Source organism: Sapajus apella, unplaced genomic scaffold (assembly GCF_009761245.1).
Source record: "Sapajus apella isolate SASKATOON/1434 unplaced genomic scaffold, GSC_monkey_1.0 scaffold21, whole genome shotgun sequence".
NCBI lineage: Eukaryota > Metazoa > Chordata > Mammalia > Primates > Cebidae > Sapajus > Sapajus apella.
This window is the reverse complement of record NW_022436961.1, coordinates 12,798,880-12,819,677: the sequence shown is the minus strand read 5'-3', so window position 1 is coordinate 12,819,677 and position 20,798 is coordinate 12,798,880. Positions and strand designations below refer to the sequence as shown.

At 48.7% G+C, this 20,798-nt stretch overlaps 1 protein-coding gene across 6 annotated transcripts in view; it reads left to right on the top strand.

The window, feature by feature from the left end:
- Positions 1-20,798, top strand: part of RBPMS (RNA binding protein, mRNA processing factor) — a 189,275-nt gene that overhangs the window by 165,480 nt on the left and 2,997 nt on the right. For 2 of the 6 annotated variants that reach the window (XR_004271977.1, XR_004271976.1), the window contains 2 exons: positions 11,274-11,343; positions 18,568-18,671. Coding sequence is in view for 3 of the 6 variants with exons in the window: in XM_032288299.1 (XP_032144190.1) it covers positions 819-950 (132 nt within the window). In the remaining 3 variants the exon portion in view is untranslated. Of the gene's footprint in view, positions 1-818; positions 1,504-11,273; positions 11,344-18,567; positions 18,672-20,798 lie in introns of those variants that run through there. The other 4 variants (XM_032288302.1, XM_032288300.1, XR_004271975.1 and 1 more) reach the window with 3 other exon arrangements.

The window sequence follows — 20,798 nt, the reverse complement described above, 5'->3', positions numbered from 1 at the left end:
AAGAGATTAGAAAGCATATGCCATTGTGAGGAAGGACGGGGAGAGACAGTGCCGAGATTAGATGGACTCAGTCACTTGACTTAATGGGATGCCTTGCCCATTGTGGCACCCTCCCCTGGGACTTCTTCCTTGGTCTTGAGATTTTTCCAAACTGGAATCCACTTAGCTCTGCCACACTGGTCCCAGATTTGTTGGGACTCTCATCTGATACCAGTGTTCGACGCCACTTCTTGTTTGGAGTCATTCCCAGGGCAGTTATGGACTCTATGAACAAATATGGTCATTTAAATTTATTTGTCCAATATGAGAATCAGAATGAACTAGTAGAGGCTTTACAGATCAGCTGGTCTGACCCATTCTGCAGATGAGGAATCAGGCCTAAGAAGATGGAGGGAGTTACCCACAATCTGAAGTGGCTCTACCATGACTAGACCCAGGTCACCTGACTCCCAGGCCTGGCTCTTTCTACTCCGAGGTGCTGGCTCACCACAGACTTATTCTTTAATGGAATTTTGGGAAGGCTTCACTCCAGTGACTCCTTGGATCTTTCTTCTCTAAGTAGATGGAAAGCCTGTAAGAAGAGACTTGGAGGCAAAGACAAGGGAATCAGCACTTAACCTTCACCCAGAGGGCCCAAGAGAATCTTTATTAACTGGAGGTAGAGCAGACTGCAGCTTTTACAGGGCATCTCCCCATATTGGATAATTCAGTTTTTGTTTTGGAAATCTTATAATGTCTTTGGAGAGTCTTTAAATAATTTTGTTTTTCTTAGCAATGTTATGCTCTATTTTGAGACATGGATTTTTTTTTTCTTCTAGTGTTTCTCTCCTGAGGCAAAGCCCAACACACCTGTCTTTTGTCCACTTCTCCAGCAAATTAGATTTGTCTCTGGGAATGTGTTTGTAACATACCAACCTACTGCAGACCAGCAGAGGGAGCTCCCATGTTGAATTTGTTTGTTAGCTATTTTTCCCCCCTTTTGCAAAAACTATTTCTTGACGACCTTTGAGAGATTTCAATAAAAATTTTAATCAGAGCAAAAATGATATCAAGTAGACTGCAGCGTTTTGTTTTCGTGGTGATGCAATTTTGGAGCAAAGGTGTTACTCTTTGAGGTTGTGGGAGAATTGGGCCTGTGACACCAAGTCTATTTTACATGGAAGGACTCAGAACGAGCTTCCTTGGGAGACCAGATCCTGGAGTTGAGGCCACACCGCTGCTGCTTTTCTCTGCCTGGGCTGCTGGAAGAGCCACCAAGAGCTGGATGTTGGAAGCATCTCATCCACCGGGAGACCTCACTTTAGCAGAGATGGCGGGTCTAGCTAGGGGAGCCCATGTGAAATGAACGGATACGTTGTCCAGCCTGCCCACTGTGATCCACAGGAAGGAAGACCAGGAGACAAAGTGTCGTTGAAAGAAGTTGAGTCACTTTTCTAGCCCTGCCCCGGCTTCAGCTGTGGTCTGGTACCCCTTCAGATTTCCCAGCTGTGAAGTAAAGATACTTATTTGCCATCAGATCCCATTTTTTAGAAATTATTGGATAAGGTGATAGTTCCGAAAGCCTCAGTACTAACTTAATGTTTAGAGATGAAAGAGCGACCCTTTTCAGCAAACGTCTGATTGCTAAGAAGATCATTAACTTTAAAAAGTGACCATCCAGTTTATTTTCAAGGTCATTGATATTTGAAATTTATTAGGGGAGGAAGCTTTCATCCATTGTTTTCAAAAAAGTTATACGCTGAAGAGAGTATACAGCTGTTCCTGTCACCTCACATTCACACACTTCTGCTTCTTAGATTGGAGTTCACGTTTGCTTTTAGTCTTGTTGTGATGGGGCAGAGAGGAAAGTCGGTAAAGTACACTGTCCTTACCACATTCTCAAAACACAACACCATGCACCCTCTACTTCACGCAGAGTCACAGTGTGGGCCAGAAGCTTCTGCAGGTAAGTAGGACTGAGAGAGAAAACGCTGGTTACCTTACTGCTTTTCAGAGGCCTCATTTGTCCAGATTAACAGTAGTTCTCTCAGATTTCTAACAGGCTGCTTGTGGGGCTTACCTGTACATGAACCAAAGGTTTTAAATTATAACATAGACTGCCTGAGGACGAGGCATACATGCCCCTTGGAAGGGCCCTGTGACACACCGGAAAAATTTTAAAGGTTAAATCCAAAATGAATATAGAAGTGGACCGTGGAAAGAGAGGCATAGGTTAACCGGGAAGGGAGCTCACAGAGTAGATGGGCCTGGGAGTAGTGGTGGACCGCCTGAACTGCAGGGCTGTCCCCACCACCCCTGTATCTGAGCATTTGCTTGTCAGTAACGGGGTATTTCTGATAACCAGATTTTTTTTTTTGAGACGGAGTCTTGCTCTGTCGCCCAGGCTGGAGCGCAGTGGCGCGATCTTGGCTCACTGCAACCTCCACCTCCCAGGTTCCAGTGATTCTCCTTCAGCCTCCCAAATAGATAAGATTACAGTCATGTGCCACCATGCCCAGCCTGAAAACTAGATTTTTAAAAAAGCAGATTGTATTAAGCATCTGCGTCACTATGTCCTGTAGAAAATACTGAGGCAAAAGACACAAGGACTTCTGCGCTGGTGTTGGGTATGTTTGAAATACGTAGAGTATTGGGGAGGTTGTATCGAGGGCAGCGCTGCGTGTGGGCTTCAGTGCACACGCAGCTCCTTAGAAATCTCCCTGCAGCGAGACAGCTCTGGATCCCTCCAGGCACATGTGAGGCTCATGTGGCAAGGACTCTGGTTTTGGCTTCCAGCTCCTGTACAGAAGGCAGTGGCCAGTGCTGTAAGGATGGTTGGTGCTACAGGGAAACCTGTGAACAGAGCCATGTCTGGGGCCCCCAGAAGGTGGCCTCAACACCTCACCTAGCAGTGAGGCAGGAGTCCAGAGATTCCGGGTACTTGCTTCTGTGACTCTCAGGTCACTTTAGCACTTGACCCTTGATCCCTGACCTACTTGTCTTTGAGGCCTGGGCTTCCAGAAGGTATGTACTACGTGCTCCTGAGCTGTGGCTATGGCTGTGACTGTCCGGACAACCATGGTTTAGAGGACTACAGAGCTTGCCTTTGGGGCTCTTCTGCCCAAGGCCTTCCATTGTGTTCAGACGTAAATGAAACTATTAATCCTCTGACATTTACCTTTCCAACTGCAGCTCTGTGAAGGTCAGACCATGAAGAGAAGCCACCCCTTGAGTGCTCATCTCCTGATAGTGCCGGCCTTGCCTGCTTTCCTGTTTGGTGAGGCTTTCTAGGAGCCCCTGGCTTAGCTCTCACAGGAAAGGAGGGCAGGGAGGCCAGGCATCATGCTCACAGCTGGCACCCAGCTCCTGTGAGAGTGGGCGGGGCCTCCTTTCTTTTCCCAGGCCCTTCCTGGGGGTGTTCTCTATGCCTGCCTCCTGAGGCAGGGCCTGTGCTCTGAGCTGCACCTTTCAGGAGAGCTCTGCAGTGCCGCGTTTCCTTTCTAAGCCCGTGGCAGGAATGTAGGTGGAAGGGACAGGCTCTGGAGCTCCCTGGCCAGACACGAGCTCTGCCATTTACATGCTGTGCGACCTTGATTGAGCAAGTTTCTTAACCTTTCTGGGTTTCAGGAAAAGGGCCATAATCCTTCATGTAAACACTTAAGAGAGTACCTGACATATCAGAGGGGCTTCATAAATGTTTGCTTTAAAGGTAGGCCTTCTCTGGGATCTTTTTAGGGACATTTGAATTTTCAATAAGGAGAAGGAAGCCCAGGACTATACCTGAGCTACCCTCAAGGCAGTGACAGTTAAGACACAGGACAGCCAGCACATGTGGATGACACTATCGGGGCTGCAGAGACCTCATGGCCGGAGCCAAATGGAAGACTGGAAAGCATGAATGAATGATGGAAGTAAGATGAGGCATTTACGTGAGAATGCCACCGACAGCACCGATTGACAGCACCTGCCCTTAACAGCTTGTGCCAGCACTGGGAGAGCTTATCCCCAAGAGGGGCCTCCCCAAGTCAGGCTGGGACACGGCCACCAGAAGAACACCCTTCTGACAGGAAACACATCCAGGGGAGGTGGGGACTGGGCAGCTGGAATCCCAGAAACGGAATGGCCCTTGTGGTTTCTTTACACAAACCCACTGTCCCTGACCTTTCCAGCTGTGGCCTTATCTTGCTTTCCTGTCGGAGAAACTGGAGAAAGGACCACAGGTCACCCAGCTCATTCCTCCCTGGATTTTCTGGCTCTTTCTTCCAACAGTCCTTCTGCTAGGATTCTCCTCAGCCTCATTTCCATGCAATGGAGTTACATCTTGTACTTGGGGAGATTCTTCTCTTCACAGTCCTGTGATGAAACCCAGGAATCTGCTCCGGCCAGGCAGATGCTCTCTCCCTGGCGACCCTCTCCACCTCTTCCTCATTCACAGTGAGAGACATCAGCCTGGTCTCCTCCCTCCTAACTGGCCTCTGTAGAAGCTGTCCTCCAAAACCATCCGTCCAGGGTGTTAGAGAGAGATGTTCTTTTGTCCACAGCTGCTGCTACTGAAGCCCAAATTTCTCCATGTTGGGCAGTTTTAGGAGGAAATGCTGTTCAGAAACCAGAATCAGTCCCTTACTATGTGGCTGTGTGGCTTTGGCCCTAGAAATCACAATATTATTGCCAGGATTGGCAGAACATCTCAACGTCGCCTCCTCCTGACTGGAGTCAGCATTGCTCTCCATTCGGTACACTGTTCTCCAGGTTTCTAAGTGTGCTCCATTTTGTCCTTTGCAGAAGGTTAAACTCAGATCCTGCGCACCTTCTCCCCTGACCTTACTAGCAGTAAGAGCCCAACCCTGAGTCCCAGCAAGTCGCACCTGGAAGTGCCGTCTGTGCGTTTGGCTTTTAACAACCGCGTGGCCCAACTGTCACAGTCGGGTGCTGCCAAGCGCCTGTCACCTAACTGGGACTCGGTGCTTTTCAATCAAACACATGATTGTAAAGACAGTTTCTACCCGCTCTGCTAAATTTGGGATCTTAGGCAAGTTTGTTTTTAACTGCCCTGAGCCTTAGTTTCCTCGTCTATAAATGGGAAGAATGAACATCTACTCCATAGGGTCATTTTGCAGGAAAGAGTAACATGTTTGGCTTACAGTCATAGTTGTGATTAAAATAGCTCTTCCAGTGCCTTCCCTTTGTCAGCATTTGATCTGGCCTGGCGCAGAGGCCCCTGAGCCCTCCCTGTAAGCTTGAGAAGCACTGAGGACACAGGGACTCCTGACCAGGATCCCAATGAGAGAAACCTAAGGAAGGGCCCAGGCATATTTTGCTTTGATAGAGAAGCACCGGAGCCAGGTCAAGAATGGTCCGCGGCTGTGGTGTGTCTGTCCCGAGACAAGGCTCTCTGGTTGGGTCTGCTGCCTGTGCACCCAGGGTTTTTGGTCTCTTTCCATAGGTATAGGCTCCCAGATGCCATCCAGAAAGTATGTGAACTCTTAACTGCTTTGGAAACAAAACTGAGGCTGCACAGAAACTTTGGAATTATAAAATGTAGCCTTCATAAGAGGGGAAAGTTAACTTTTTCATGAAGAAAACCAATTGTGACAGTGAGGGAAAAGAAAAATCAATTCCAAATGGAATCATGTTTTATTCAGGATTTGTGCTGACGGTGGGGAAGGCCAGACCCAGCAACAGGATGGGAAAGTGGGACACCCCAACTTCAAGCTTCGTGCGTTGTGCCACGAAGTTCTATGCGCTTCACTGAGCTCAGCTCCTGGGGACCTCTAATGGCCCTTGATAGCAAACATAGTTAAAAATTAACAGACTGACAGAATTAAATATGGATGATAAGCAACCACTGTGGACTTAATCTGACACAGGGTGTTACACGCTTGGGTGCCTTTAACCTAAGTAGCATCTCGAGTGAACTTCTGAGATGTCTGGGCACATTTCACATGCCTGTTTGGATGCAGAGCCTAGCTTGTGCTTAGGACAGACAGGAAAAAAGTATTAAAAGCCCAGGAGATAAAATTCTCCCTGGAGCCTTCTGTTTAATTAAACTCAGCTCTGACCAGGTTTATCAGGATATATTCCCAGTCCTAGGACTTTGTCCTTGTAGTCTAAACCTTGTCCCTGCCTGAGCTCGGACCTCAGCACCTGCCATTGTGACTGGAAGATCTTGCAAGAGCACAAGGCCAGGGTGGAGCGTGGCCTCTTTCCAGCCAGGAGTTTCTTGCTCACCTCTTTTCCAGCTGTTGGGGCAGGTGAGATGGCAGCCTTAACCAAGGACCAAGTCACATCAGTCTTGACATTTTCCCTAGTTATGGTGACTTGTTTAATTGCCCTAGGCAAGGAGTATTAGGTGCCAGACAGGTAGTAAAGAATGCTGATGACATTTTCATGCCTCTCAGTCTGCTGAGAAAGAGTACAGGTGGCCAATTCTGGGGTGTGGGGAGAAGAGGAGTGGTCCCATTACAAGGGGGACTCACTTCATGCAGCATCGAAATTCCTAAAAAGTGTTCTTGCAGTTTTGGTGAATGCTTTATTAGAAACGGAGGTGAGGGCTGCTATTTAAAAGAACCTTGCAGTCAGCGCCATAAGGGAGACAATCTTTTTGTATTGTGCATCATCCCTCCAGCCTATTCAGTGAGTTTGGAGTTTCTTGGACCAGATTATGCTGGGCCTGGCAGCCTCTGACAGAGCTTGCTGTAATGGCCTGACATGGTTTATTTGGTGATGCTACCCAAAAGTGGATCCTGAGGTCTGGAGCTAGTGGCGCAGAGTTGTTGGTAGGTAGTCACTCTGTGAGTGGTTCCCTGCAGTTGGCTCAGTGCCGGGAACGAACCCCACAGGGGACTTCAGGGTTTCATTTTGGGGAGAGTCATAAAAACCTGCCTGAGAATATCCATGCCTTCAAAACATTAACCCATTAGTTTGAGATAACATTCCCATTGTTTGTGTAAAACAACTTGTTCAAGCTACTGTTTTTAACTGTTTTATTCAAAGAGGGAGAGCTGACTTCTGAATGGTGCAGGGGAAACCTGCATTCAGATACAGCATCTGTATTAGGCAATGTGAGAAAATCTCTAGCTGCTCCATGAAGGTAAGTCATCAGAGCACTAGTTGGTTTACTGGTCTGTCTCCCAGCTCGAAGGATACAAATGGTACAGCCCAGCCTCTTAGATCCACCAAATGCTACACTGGAAGGGGGCCTTCCAGACCAACATTTCCCAACACCCACAGGTATTCACAGTTGTTATATAATACAGAGATTCTGCAGTCAGATAAACTTGAGCAACACAGGTCTAGATCAAGTCAGACAGGTTTGTTTTGGAACTTCTCAGAGCCTTTACTGTGCTGTGCTGATGTGTATCAAGAATCTGCTAAAGGGACCAGACTGTGCATTTCTCTCTCATGTCCTTGACATTAGAGCGTTTCTAGACCAGTGTTCTTCCAGCCATACTTGTTGAAGCCTTAATGAAGAGCAGCATCTCTCAGACTTGACCATGTACCTGGTGATCACCTGGAGGGCTGCTTTCAGTGCAGTTTATTGGACTCCCCTCCCAGAGTTTCAGCATTTCTGACAAGTTCCCAGGTGATGCTGATGGTCCAGGAACCTGAGAACCACTGGTCTAGGCTTTACCCCTTCATTCCTCAGAGAAGAAAACAGTCAAACATCGGATGTTTACTTTCAATAGTGACCATTAATTGAGCCAGTCACCTGCTAAGCACTTCTCATGACTGTTTCCAAGCGCAAGTATGATAGTGGGATTCAGCCCCTAGAAAGGCGATAGTGCCGTGCGCATCATTGCTGTCAGGTTAGAGTTCACCCTGTGCCACTCACTCACCGCCATAGAAGGGCTGGCATTTCAGGCAGCGTGTCCACCCGAGACTAGTCAAGGTCTTCCTGTCCTTGGCATCAGTACTGGGAACATAAATTCTGTCTGTATTTAATCCTCTGGCCCTTCATTTTCTCATCTATAAATGGAAGAGGATGGAAATTATTTTTATGGGTGGTTACCACTTTCTCTAGCATTCCATTTGATTTTTACTCTTGAGTTACTTCTTTTTCTGGGTATCTGGTGCTCTCCTGTTGTCCAGTCTGTCACCATGCTAAGTGTTGGAGACTTAAGAGTGTTGGCTTGCAGGGGTGCACTGCATTTTAAAAGAGCATTCCTGAAGAAGAGCGATGGCAGAATCCCAAACAGTGTGGCCCTAGGTAGTGAATTGTAATAGTAATAACTATTGTTCAGTTCTGTTGGAGAAGATTCCCAGGGTTGTCCATGTTGCCTTAGATGTCACAGGCTGTGTGAAGTGCTTAGCGCGGTCTCTGGCACAGAACTAAGTATCAGGGTCAGTTTGGTTAAGTATATTGTGTTAAATTTTCTTACAGGGTCTTGAGAAGCCCCTGGAATTGTGTGCAAGACTGAGTGTGCACGTTTGAGAGAGAGAAGTAGGGGGGAAGGGAGAAAAGAGGGGTGTGTGTGTGTACACTTTCTGCACATGGCTTGAGGAGATGTCAGGGGCCACTGCCTTGCATGGAAGGCCAGCCCTTGTTACATGATTCTAATGAGGAGTCCTCGACTCCTGCTGAACTGTGTGAGAGGACCCTGACCCAGGCAGTCTAGAGGGAACTGTAGGTTTCCTCCCCTGCCGCCCGTTAAAAATTGTAAAGCAACCCTTAGGGGACGGGCAGGAGTAACACGGGGCCAAAAGCCACAGCAGAACAAGCAGCCCAAATGGGGCTAAGAGGGAACCCTCTCCTCGTTACCCCCACACAGTGATTAGCGCAGAGCAGCTTGTTCCCCGGGCCAGCTCCGGAACTCTGCTGTGCACCATGATCCCTGCTGCTCTGCCTGGCTGCAGTGTGGGAACCTGAAGGACCCGCTCAGACTTGGCCTGGGGGGCACTGCCCTCTGCTGGAAGGTGGGCGCAGCGGAGCCTCTCAGGGCTGGAAGAGGAGGCGGCCGTGGGTGTCTGTGGATGCGGTGAGAAGAGCCCCCACTTGGCAAGCACATAGTGTCCTAGCCTGAGACACAAGAGCGATGAATTCAGGGGTCTGTGTGTCTGCCACCTGCCACCCACCACCACATCCACTCTGAGGAGCAGCCACCTATTGCATTGCTGGCGTCCTCACTCCTCAGCTGAGCACAGTCCCTGGACCCCACAGCTCGGAACCCGCCTTCGTGTCACCCTGGAGTGCACCTCGACCAGGCTGACAAGAGCCTGAGGACGGGCTGCACGCTCGTCCCCCACACTGCAGGCACCTGTGCGAGTGAGAATGTGGGGGCTGTGTGCAAGAGCTGGTCGGAGAGGCTGGGACAGGGCTTCCTTCTCGCAGTCACCTGCACAGAAAGCAGAACCATGCCATCCACTGTTGCAGCTCTCCCCCTGGGCAGCCCTCCCCTTTCTGTGACTCCTATGAAGCACCGTCACGTCTTGGCCTCGTCAGGGCCCGGCGCCCCAACCCACACCCAGGCCACACCAGTCGCACCACTGCGCTCCACACTGACCCAGTGCACACGGACCCATCCCCTCTACTGTGTTTAGGTGTCCAGCCCACCACCTGCCATGGGGGCTCTGTGTCCCTGCCCTGTCCTTTCCCACCTGTCTCAGGAAGGCAGCTCCAACTCTGCTCTTTGCTTAGTGAGCCAGTGGATTCAGATGCACCAGGCCGTGAGCCGTGGGTAGGTATGAGTTCGTTCTTCTCCCCACTTCTGCCCTCCCTCCTCTCCTGGACGCTTCTGTCCCACTTCCTGCCTGCTCCTACCTCACCCCCATCCTGCCCTCTATTGCCCTCTTTCTTTTGTTCTGCACTGACTTCCCAGAGGAGTGTATTTTCCAGCCTCCGTGCTCTACCTGGTCATCTGGTCTCTGGTCGTATCTGGCATGGTCACCAGAGGAGACCCGACACACAGGAAGCCTAAGGGGAGTGGTATTGTAGGCAGAAGCTCCAGTGTGTCCTAAGCCCACATTTGCTCACTCAGTGAGGCTGTTGAGGAAAGAACTGCTCATGAGGAAGCCCGTGGGGAGGTGCTTGGACCATGGGCAAGGTCGGGGTGCTGTGTCAGATTTCTTTAGGACCCAATTTGCAGACATCTGTGCTTTTAGATTCAGGTTAGGGGATCTCATGGGGCCTAATCCTGGATTCTGACCCCGCTGGGCCCTGTGATCATGGTCATTCAGAATACCCAGACCTAGTTGGCATCCCCACCTGTAAAACAAGGAGATGGAGCAGGAAGTTTCCGTCAGTCCCTTCCGAGCCCTGTGTCCTGCAGGGCTGCCTCCCAAACCCCCTGCATCTCCATTTCAACTAGAATGGCTCTTGCTTTGTCATTACCCTTTGGACATCTGAGTAAGTCCTCCTCTGCCGCCCTGCAGGAGGGCATCACCTTACATGGCCCCATAGGCCTTACCTTCTCCACTCCCAGCAGTGCGTCTGAGCTGCTTACAGTGGTCATGGGGAGACCATGCCGCTTCCATGTGAAGAGAAGAGCAGTGGGAGGCGGGCATCTCTTGCCTCTGTCCAAAACTGACATGGCCATTGAGGAATGCTGTTAAAGACAAAGTGCACTTGCCCTTTTGGGTTTTTTTCCTTCTGTTTTCGTGTTTTCCTTGGCATAGGACCTGGAATATATTGCCAGGTGGACAGCGTTGCTCAGTCCACCTGTGTTTGGGGCGAGCCTTCCACTTTGGAAAGCTAATGGAAGAGACAGGGCTGTTGGTCCTACCTGGGAAGCTCCTTGCTAAAAGCTGGAGGCCTATCTCCTCAGCAGAGTGAGCAGAGGGCCTGGGGTATAGACACCCGCAGTGCCAAGAAGCCAGAACGCTTTTTCTAGAACAACAAGAACAGAATCGCAGTGAAGTCCTAGCCAGGCCACTGGCATGGGTGGGCTCCTGAACTGCTCCTTCCTTATCACAGCAGATAAGTTTCTACACTCTGCTTAGAAGGCCTTTAGACAGCCTTTCACCAGCCTAGTCCTGGGAAAAGGAAATCGCTGGGCCGGATCTTAGCCTCAAAATAGCTGCTAACCTTTAAGAGGATGAGAGCAGAGGAGTTGGTGGACCCTCAGGTGCGTCTCGAGGTGGGTGCTTTCCTCAGAGAGCTTGCCCGTGTGTTCATAAGGGGGTGTGGAACATGTCTCAAGACACTGCTCTGATGCTCTTCAGCCCCGTGAGGAAGAGGTCCTCACAGGCTAGTGTGAGTGGGAACAGTGGGGAAGTGGTAGGCAAGTGGGACCCTCCATGAGAACGGGGACGTGTCGGGGAGCCCTGGTTCACAGCCTTTTCCCCACATGTCTTTTCAGATGCGCTGGCTCCCTCCCTCCGAGGCTACTTCTCAGGGCTGGAAGTCCCGTCAGTTCTGCTGAATACTATGTAAGTACTCGGTTTCCTATGAATATGCAAAGCCCCTACTATACTTGTGTACACGGTGGCTGCGCCATGAACACAGCTCTCAGCCTTTCTCTGCACCCACACCTCAGGCACCTCCTTTGGTTGTCCAACCTTGTTAAACTCATTTGAAGAACTACATGGCACTGCATCTTTCTGAGAGGAAGTTTTCACCTAGGCATGGGTGCTACTCTGTTTGAGTCTAACTTACAAGACCAGTACCTGGCCTCCCACTGTAAGCAGTGAGTGCTAGTTTCTGTAGAACAGCTGTCAGAAAATTTTATTACATAATGGTAGTTCACCTGCTGCCCGCATTAAACCAAAACCTTAAGTTACAGGACTAGCGATCCACTAATTTACACAGTAGTTTATCATGGGAGTCTTACTATGGGAGATTTCTGAGAATGAGTTTCCCTGCATACATCATATCCAAAGTTCTAATCGTTATAAAAGACCTCATTTTCTACTGAAGGCAGAGTGCACAGCTCCAGCAGGCTTTCCTTTAAGGTTTTCATCATGAAGGAAGCAATATTGTAAATTGGCATTTTAGGCCTAACTTTGCTTCAGAGAACTACCAAATGAAGTTTTTCCTATAAACATAGAATTTCTATAAAATACCAAATGCCTTCTGTAATTCAGAAATACTGAATTTTTGTTAAGTACAAGGTACTGTTCTTCTAAATTCTAATTTGGTATGTAAATTTGGAGAGTCTACTTAAAGTTTTTAGACTCTTCCACCATCAGCCTTCTCTTGGTTTACATGGTTCCTTCTCAAAATCAGAAGAAAATTGAAAAGAGGGAGGGGCCTGATCCTCATCCTGTTAGAAATGCTAAAGAGATCATGGCAAACCTATGCACCCAATTCCACCATAGTGTCATGGGCCTTTCCTTGGGATTTGTTAAGATAAAAATACTTCCAAACAAAATTAATGTTCCTTTTCTTTTTCACCATTAATACTGAGTCCATCTGCTTTTGTTAGATGATTTGAGGCCATTTAGACAGGCCATTTAGAGAGGCACTCTGTAGAAAGAATAGGCCCCTGGTCGACTTAGATTCCACTTACATGGAGAAATGTTTCAGACCTCTCACAAGAAAACAATTGAAGAAATGGTAGACACTAGAGCTGGCCTCATGCAGGTCAGTGCCCTGTCAGTAAGGAAGAAAGAGCGCATTGAATATGATTTTTAAACAGTGCTAGGGTTTATTGAACACAGGTAAGTTGCCCTGTTGACCTGAAGTCTCGGGTGCGTCAGGTCACTTTGAAGATCTGGGAGGACTTATGCGTGTGGACTTCATTTGTGAAGTTCTCATCACGTAGGAGGCCGGCCCTTTTTTGATGATCTCCGGTCCGAGGTCAGAAGACACCCCCTTCTGTGTTCGCAATGGACAGGCCTCACCAGACAGGAGACTAATGAGCATGAGCGTGTCAGAAGCCCACAGACTCGTCTCTGAGCAGCCAGTCATAGCCCAGCCACATTCACGGCTCTTCCTCTGACAGTAGGGATAGGAAAGTTGAGAGAATGTTCTGCGCTTTAGAATATCAGCATCAGTAAGCTAAAATTGTATCTATTCTTCCTCTAACCCAAAATATTTCATGTTTTAACCCAATTATTTCATATTTGAGTGTGGCCAAATAATAATAGTCCTCTGGGGTGATCACAGGTGACATACGCAAATCCTTCCAGGGTCAGACAGTGAAACAAATTTCTTTACCCAAAGATTCTCAAAGCCTTTATTACCATATGAACATCATGAATATTTAAGAGGAGGGGGTATTTCTCAAGCTTATTTGAGACAAAGTCATCCTTTTTTCCCAGACTCTTAAGTGACTAATGCTTCATGCTTGGGGAAACCATATCCTAACCTCTTAGCCAGAAACGAAACCAGAGGCTCCCATATATAGAGATCCTTGGATGAGTGTTCATCTGTGGTGCTGCTCATTAATCAGTGTTGATATCTAAAAACCCAGACAATGTAGCTTCTTGTAGCTGCTTTTGTTTGTCCTTCATTCTGAATTACATGTCTCACGTGCGCGCACATGTGTGTCTAAGTACCCTTTTTAAATGTAGTGTTAGGAAATGGCAATTGTATTTTAAATGTCTTTTCGTAGATAACAATTCATAATACAGAAAAGTGTTCTTTTAAAATACTTAACTATTTTGTGAATTCTAAAATTTGCTTTTTAAGAGAGTTTTTTTTGTTTGTTTTGCTCCAGGGAATACCATTGTTAAGCTACAGAAAACTATATTTGAGATATAGTCTAGGGTCTATTAAGTTCAGAATTTCGTTAAGTCATGTTCCGTCTTCATGTGCCTTTTAAGCACAGATCCCAAAGCCATACTCATGTGGTTGCATAGGAACCTCTGTCCGTTACCACGGTGCTGCCGGCCCAGCACTGCCTTACAACTCCAGACGGCACTGTTCACATGGACTCTGCTGTGGGCATCTCCCTCTTCCATGACAGTGTGTTTAACTTTCCACTCTCACAGGCTGGTAGGGTGTTCAGCTGGAGGTGTCTAGGATGAGGAAACTGGAAATTCCAAAACCCACGAGAGAGGGCATGGCTTGAAACGTTGACCTGGCCCTCAGTGTAAACTGACAGTTGAGGAAGTTCATGAAACTGGAAGAGAAGTCACACACTGAGCACATCTGAGACCCAAGAGTCAGCAGAGAAAGAACAGCCTCCAGATAGTGGAGAGGAAGCTCAAGGAGCAGGGATGTCAGGCCACTTCTGTCAGAGCCAGATGCTCTAGGAAAGTCAGTCGCAGTGAGAGATGACCTTCAACTTGGCAGTTTCATTTTGTAGAGAACCTGGCAAAGGATGTTGGCCTAGGACCTAAGGAAGGCTTTTTTATCCCCCTTAAGAATTTATGTAGGCTCCAGAGAAGACATCCATGGTGAAGCAGTTGCATGGGTTTCAGTAACAGAGATCCTGAGTTTTGATCTGCTCACCTAATTTTTCTCCAAATCATTTCTCACAGACCCTTCAGCGGGAGCTCTGAAGGCAGCAATGGCTACCAAGAAGGATCAGCAATTGCTGTCCTTTGGAAGTATGGCTTATAAAAACCCTTTAAGATCTAAATAAGAATATGTAATGGGCCAGGCCCAGTGGCTCATGCCTGTAATCCCAGCACTTTGGGAAGCTGAGACAGGTGGATCACTTGAGGCCAGAAGTTCGAGACCAGCCCAGCCAACATGGTGAACCACCATTGCTACTAAAAATAACAAAAATTAGCTGGGCATGGTGGCAGGTGCCTATAATCTCCACTTACTAGGGAGGCTGAGGCATGAGAGTCGCTTTAATCTGGGAGGCGGAGGCTGCAGTGAGCCAAGATCGTTCCACTAAACCCTGGTCTAGGCAACAGAGCAATACTGTGTCTCCAGAAAAAAAAAAAAAAAAAAAAAAAGAACATGTAATGTCTCCTGTGGATGAATCATTTATGGTGAGCTAAGCTTGGGCCATGGGCCAGACTCCAGCCTCGGAGCCTGTGGGGATCAGGTAAGGAAGGGGTATGGATAATGGCGCCCATTATTGCTGCACGTGGGACGCCTAGTCTCCCAGCCCATCTAAAGTTAGACCAGCTCAGTGCAGCCCTGTTACTTCTGCTCCTTCTAGTCTCTTGAATCAAGTCCTTTCCAAGACAGCCTATAATCCAAGCTGTGTAATCTTAGGCAAATGCAAATTAGAATTGGAAACAGTGGTGCTGATGAGCTAACACAAACATTTTAAACCAGAACAACTCTATCAAAAAGGCCAAATGAAAACCACGTACCACTCATCGGCAGAGGCTCACATGGCTCTCTCCATTCAGTAGAGAGGGCTTTCTTCCCCAACTCGCTTTCCCGGCATGGAAAGAACAGATCGGAAGATGAGCAGGAGTGACGCTGTCCTTCCAAATCGTGAATGAGGTCCTCCAAGGCATTTTCATTTATCTTCTCGGACTTCTTAGTGCTAAAGAGAAATCAGTGACTAGACTAGAAATATAAATAAGTACTTTATTCTCTAGACAAACATTTGTTGTATCTGCTGTGTGCAAGATATATGAACATGAAAAACAGGCCTGTGTCCCTCAGGTGCTTAAGTTCTAATGGCAGAGAACTGTGGACATACAGACGGGAGTTACTGCGCACGAGCCTGCAGGATCAGCCTGCTGTGAGAGCCACAGCTGAGGGCATGTACAGGGCGTGTGCACGCTAGGCGTAGTCACAGGAACAGGGCATTCCTGGCGTTTTAATTTGCTCAGCCTCTTGCTGACGGATGGTGTTGAGTCTGGCCACAGGCTGTGTCTGCATCACTAGAGTTTTGCTGATGGTCCAGCCATGTGCCAGAGCGCCCAGAATATAGAATCACGATTGAAAATTGTCAGTTTCCCAGATACACTGAGAACAGGAGAACGTGAGCAACGTTGCTGTCAGTCCTTGCATGCAGTGAGAGTTAGGCCGCTTTCCTTGATGGATGTTAATGAAGAGTTAACTGTTTGTGAAAGGGAAGAACCAGTATTTGGAAGCCAGGTGGAGTGTAGGGGGAGGTCTTCTTCTTTCAGGACTCTTGAAATTTTCCTGGCCATGGACAGGGACCAGAGCCCAGAAATTAGAAGCACATATTGCTACAGTCCCCCCCAAAAAAATAGGAGAAGGAAATGGCAAGAGAAAACACTGCAGAATTTGGAGTAGTTTGTCCCTTCTCTTCTGTTTTGGGTGGAACGGCCTCACCTGTCTTTGGCTAGAGCTTGGAGTCATCCTCAGGGGAGCCCTAGGTGCTGGTGCCCAGGCAGAGCTTAGAGCTTAACAAGGAGGAACGGCCCAGACTGCCGCGGTGGCTCCTGCTGTCACCCTGACCTTATAAGAGAGCCACGTGTCTGTGTCACACTACCACACTGCGATGCACCCAGCAACCAGTATGAGGCTGTGAGGTCTGCACATCGCACCTAAGGCTACACAAATGCCATAACTGTCCATCATATCTAAGGCTAATACAGTATGCAGCCACAGCATCTCCGGGAGGAGATGGGTAATATGTAATCAAATAAACATAATAGTTTAGGTGGCGATAGTGTTGAGGGAATAAATATAAGGCCAGGTAGGCAGCTCAGCGCTGTGGTGGGGCAGCGCTTCTGGGGCCTTCTGCTTTCAAGGTAGCAGAGCAGTCAGGGTCCACCTGAGAAGGTAACACTCAGCAAAGACCTAGAAGGAACCAGCTTCATTTGGGGTTTCTTTTTCAGAACACACTCCACTGTGGTGAGGGTTAGAAAATATTTAACTCTGTAATCTTAATTAAATGGACAGGAAGTGCAGCAGGCTTGGCTCTCATGCGGCGCTAAGGAATTGCTGGGAGAGCACACAGGACCCTCCTCAGAGACCTTTCTCCATTTTCCCAGTGAGGAGACGCGAGCCTGGTTCTGCAATTCCTTCCAGTTCTGGGGTCTGTTACGGTTCCCGTCTGAGCTGTAAAGGTAGGGGTGGGCCTGAAGACCCTCCACCCTGCCAGTCTTGTGGACATGGTGGGTGCCACCTCCAGCCACCACTGTGTCCGCCACATCACAAGCACTTACCAAGCTCCTCTGCAAACCACATGACGACCAAGTGCAGTGAAGGCTGCAGCCCACCCCCCACCTGCTCCTGTCCATTGTCTGTTTTCTGTGGGTCTGGCTGGAGTCCTTGGAGACTCCTGAGCATGTACACTGACAGAGCTGCCTGACTGCTCCCTGGAAGAAGTTCAGAGAGGGACTCACGTGTTCAGACCAGGCCATGGGGTCCCGCGACTCCTGAGAGCAATTCCTGGCCGGACTCTGACTCATGTCACTGCCCCCAGGTAACCCGCAGGTGCAGACAACTGTTGTTGAGGTCTCAGGAGCAGCTTAGTGATAAAACCCTGTGCTCCTGGGGACATAGATGAGAGGGAGGGTCCCAGGATCCCAGTATTCATATCAGTGCTGAGTCACACTGGTTAGCTTAAACCCAGAGGTTTCTTATCCTAAAAATGCAGCCTCCCAGAAAGTGCAGCTGGCTCTGCAGCCCTGGGTGGCTTGCGTTCTCCCTCCTGTGTGGAGGGGGCATGGAGAGGCTGGGTGAGCTGATAGGTTTTGTGTGCAGAGATGATTTTTCTGTTTTCAAATAACCCAACTTTTGCTTAAAAAAAAAAAAAAAAAAAAACTAGAATGACATCTAATGTTGTATAATGAAATTCTGGGGAAAATATTTTCTTCCTTAAATTTGAGAAGACAGATGTCCTAGGAAGGTAGTCCTTCCTTAAAGCTCACCCTTGATTCTGGAGTTGGGTTTCAGCACAGCAGTCCCGCTCCCTGTGGAGTCCTGGTGGGGCCACTCAAGGGTGCCAGCTGAGCCGGTGCCATCCTTCTAGGGAACTTGGACAGTCCATAGCAGTACGTTATGCACTCCAGTTCTCAAAGCCTTGCATAATGGACATGGCCTGTTTGCAGGAAGGGAGATCTGAGAAACGCTAGTAGGAAGTAGGACTGCTGGTGTCCACATGCACGGAATTGGGCTTCCTTCCCTGGCACTGGAATCTTTGCTGAAACTGGCTGCGTTGGGGGCAGCCATGCCTGCAGGAGGAATATTAGGAACAAATTCTTTGCTGGGTCTTTGTATCTTCATATTTCAAAATTCTCAGACCCTAGGGAGTAGCCAGATACGTTCACAAGTGGGCATCCTTTTGGTTTTTGTTTTCCAGGAAGTGCTTGGAGGAAAGTTTAGTCCTTAGTGCCTGTGACAGAAAGGGTTTTCCTATGGCCTTGGGCTGACCAAAGCTGCTGCTTCGAAGCAACTCCTGGAGGCGGTTGTTTCTGGATCTTGCTCTGGGTGGGGCTTTTGGATGGTCCTCGGGGTCTAGGCCACAGCCTTTGGAATGTGGTAGAGTCGTCCTTGCTGGGCCCACAGCCTCCTAGCGCCCTCATGAAGAGTTCACATGCTTTTATTCGAATGCCCATTCTCCCTGGCCCCCAGGAGCCTCCTCTGACTTGCTCCACCAAGTCCTCAGTGAGTTTTCCTGGCTGAGAGCTTTTCGTGCGGCGTATGTAAGGCCATTCTGCAGTGGTATCTCATCCTCCATTCAGCAGCAGAGGCCTTTGGTCTCTCCCGTCATTGCCTGTTTTGGCTCTCTGCCCTTAGAACAGGCCAGTCTTCAAGACCCAGGCAGCCCCACAGGAGGTCACTGTGCACTATTAATGGGTGATCTCTCTGCATCCCAGGTCCCAGGTGTGTGATGGCGGCTGCAATCTGTCTTGTGGGTATTAATGCAATCTTCAGTGGTGGCTACTGTTCTCTAGCTGTTCTGCAAAACTGGAGCGTGCTGGTAAGTAACAGTCAGGGTTGAATAAGTGCTCAGGCAGCATGGCCTGGGCAGGGCACTGTGTTGTTGGCTAGTGTGGTCACGTGGGAACTGCAGGCCTCTGGGGGTGGGGCCAGATTCCAGGTGCTGGTGCCCTCCCTCCCTCCGGAGTTCTTGAACATCTGCTCCAGCACGGCCTGCCTAGGGAAGGTCATCCCAGGACAGCAACTGATAGGTTTTTAAAATGTATCACCCTAGTATTTGGTGCTCACATGCCCTCCTTAGGTAAGGCTGGCGCCATGAACTTCTGGCTCCAGCAGCACCTAGGAGGGAGGGACTCCACCTAAGGAAATGTTAAAGAAATGAAGCTTTTTCCTTGAAGCATCTTAGCCTTTTTTTTTTTTTTTGGGGGGGGGGGTATGGCGGAATTAATCATTTTGTTGGAATGTGTATATTCCCCCGTCTTATTAATCCAGTTATACTGAGTATAATCAGCCATTTCTTGATGACTTGGGGACCTAGTATAATTACCCTTGGGCATGACTGAATCATAGGATTCTCAGTGCATTTCTCCAGACTGTGGGCCATTCAGGTAATGGTTTTAGTGATCTTTCTTTTCAGTCAGTATCACCTGTCTCTCCTCAGTTTCTTTAGCTTCTAGCAGGAAGTGAAGTCTAAAAAAAAAAATCCTCACGTAGCATCCCCAGAGGTGACCTTCCTGCCAGGTACCACATGTTAGGGGCTGCTGGGTCTCTAGAAAGCCTGGCTTAGAACGGCAAGAACACCAGGGGTGAGCTGACGGCAGTTTATGTCTCAGCCTAAATAAAGCAGCAGGGTTTAAAAAAATTGAGTCCGAGAGGAACAAGATTCCTGCTGCGGACAGAGAACCAAGCAGTTCTGGACAAGGAGGTGGGATGGCATTTGAGGGGCTTAAGTCACTCCATGCTCCGACGGTCGTCAGTGCCGTCCTAGGAGTGTGCATTAGGTGTGTGTCATGGAGCAGCCCCTCCCACCACCCCAGGCAGCCTTCCCACAGGACCCTGAACTTTGGGCATTTTTCCCTTGGTGCCTGTTTCTCGGGGCAGCCAGGTCTATCCCACCAGGCCCACAGCCTTCTACTGTGTGAGCTTTTCCTTCTGTCACAGCTCTTTGTGGTCATCACTCAAACTTTTTTAAAAGACATGATTTTGTTCTTCCTCCTGGGGCTATTTCAAAACGAATTAAGCTGCTTAGACATTTTTTTCCCACTTATGCAATTTTTGAATGCTAGTTAGACATCATGATTTTTAAATGCAGCAAGTTAACCAAAGCGTCAACACTGCATGGAGAGGGGAGCTTTCCTGGCAGGCGACAGAAGGGCCTAGTGACGGGGGACAGAAAAGAGGAGGGCAGGTCTGGGTGGTTGTCCTGGGGTCAGCTGAGGAGGGTCAGGTTGCAGATGCCCCAGATGGACCTGAGAAAGCAGCAGCCAGCGCATAGGGGGAGACATGGCGTTCTCAGCACCAGCTATGTTAAGATGGGGCTCACTATTTCTTGGGGACGTCCCTAGGTTTCAGCGGTGAGTTTGGAGGGGGCTTTTCTCTTCCCCAATCTGAGATCAGACACTGCTTATGTGACCTACCCTTGGAGGACAGAGATGGGCCACTTTTCATCAGTCCCCGGGGCTGGAGTGGAGTTACAAACTGCAGAAGACTATGCCCCTAATGTCTCTGTTACAAATTAATATCAGTACCTGATTTTTTGAAGATGAATGACATAGTTGGCCGCTTCCAGGAAGGTCCCGCAAGGAGAACCTGCTCCTAATCAGAGCCTCATGTGTTCCCAGCCCCAACCCTGCCATCCCTCGGTGGGGCTGTGTTCCCGGATGTCTTTGGATTCTGTTTAAAATGTCGTTGTTAAGACATTCCAAGGTTTGAACTCCGCTCCTAGCTAAACCTCTTCCTTGTTTACAGGGACTGAAATAGCCACATTTTGACCTTCTGTTCAGTCTGGGATCATCTGTGGTAGTGTGACTACATTCCTTTCCCATGCAAGGATTCCATTTACACAGCAGTTATGGAAGGCCCAGAAAACTAGCCTTCCTCCCACCCATGTTCCTTCTCCTTTCAGATCAGCCCTCCTAGGCGGCCATTCCTCCTGCTCAGGGGCTGA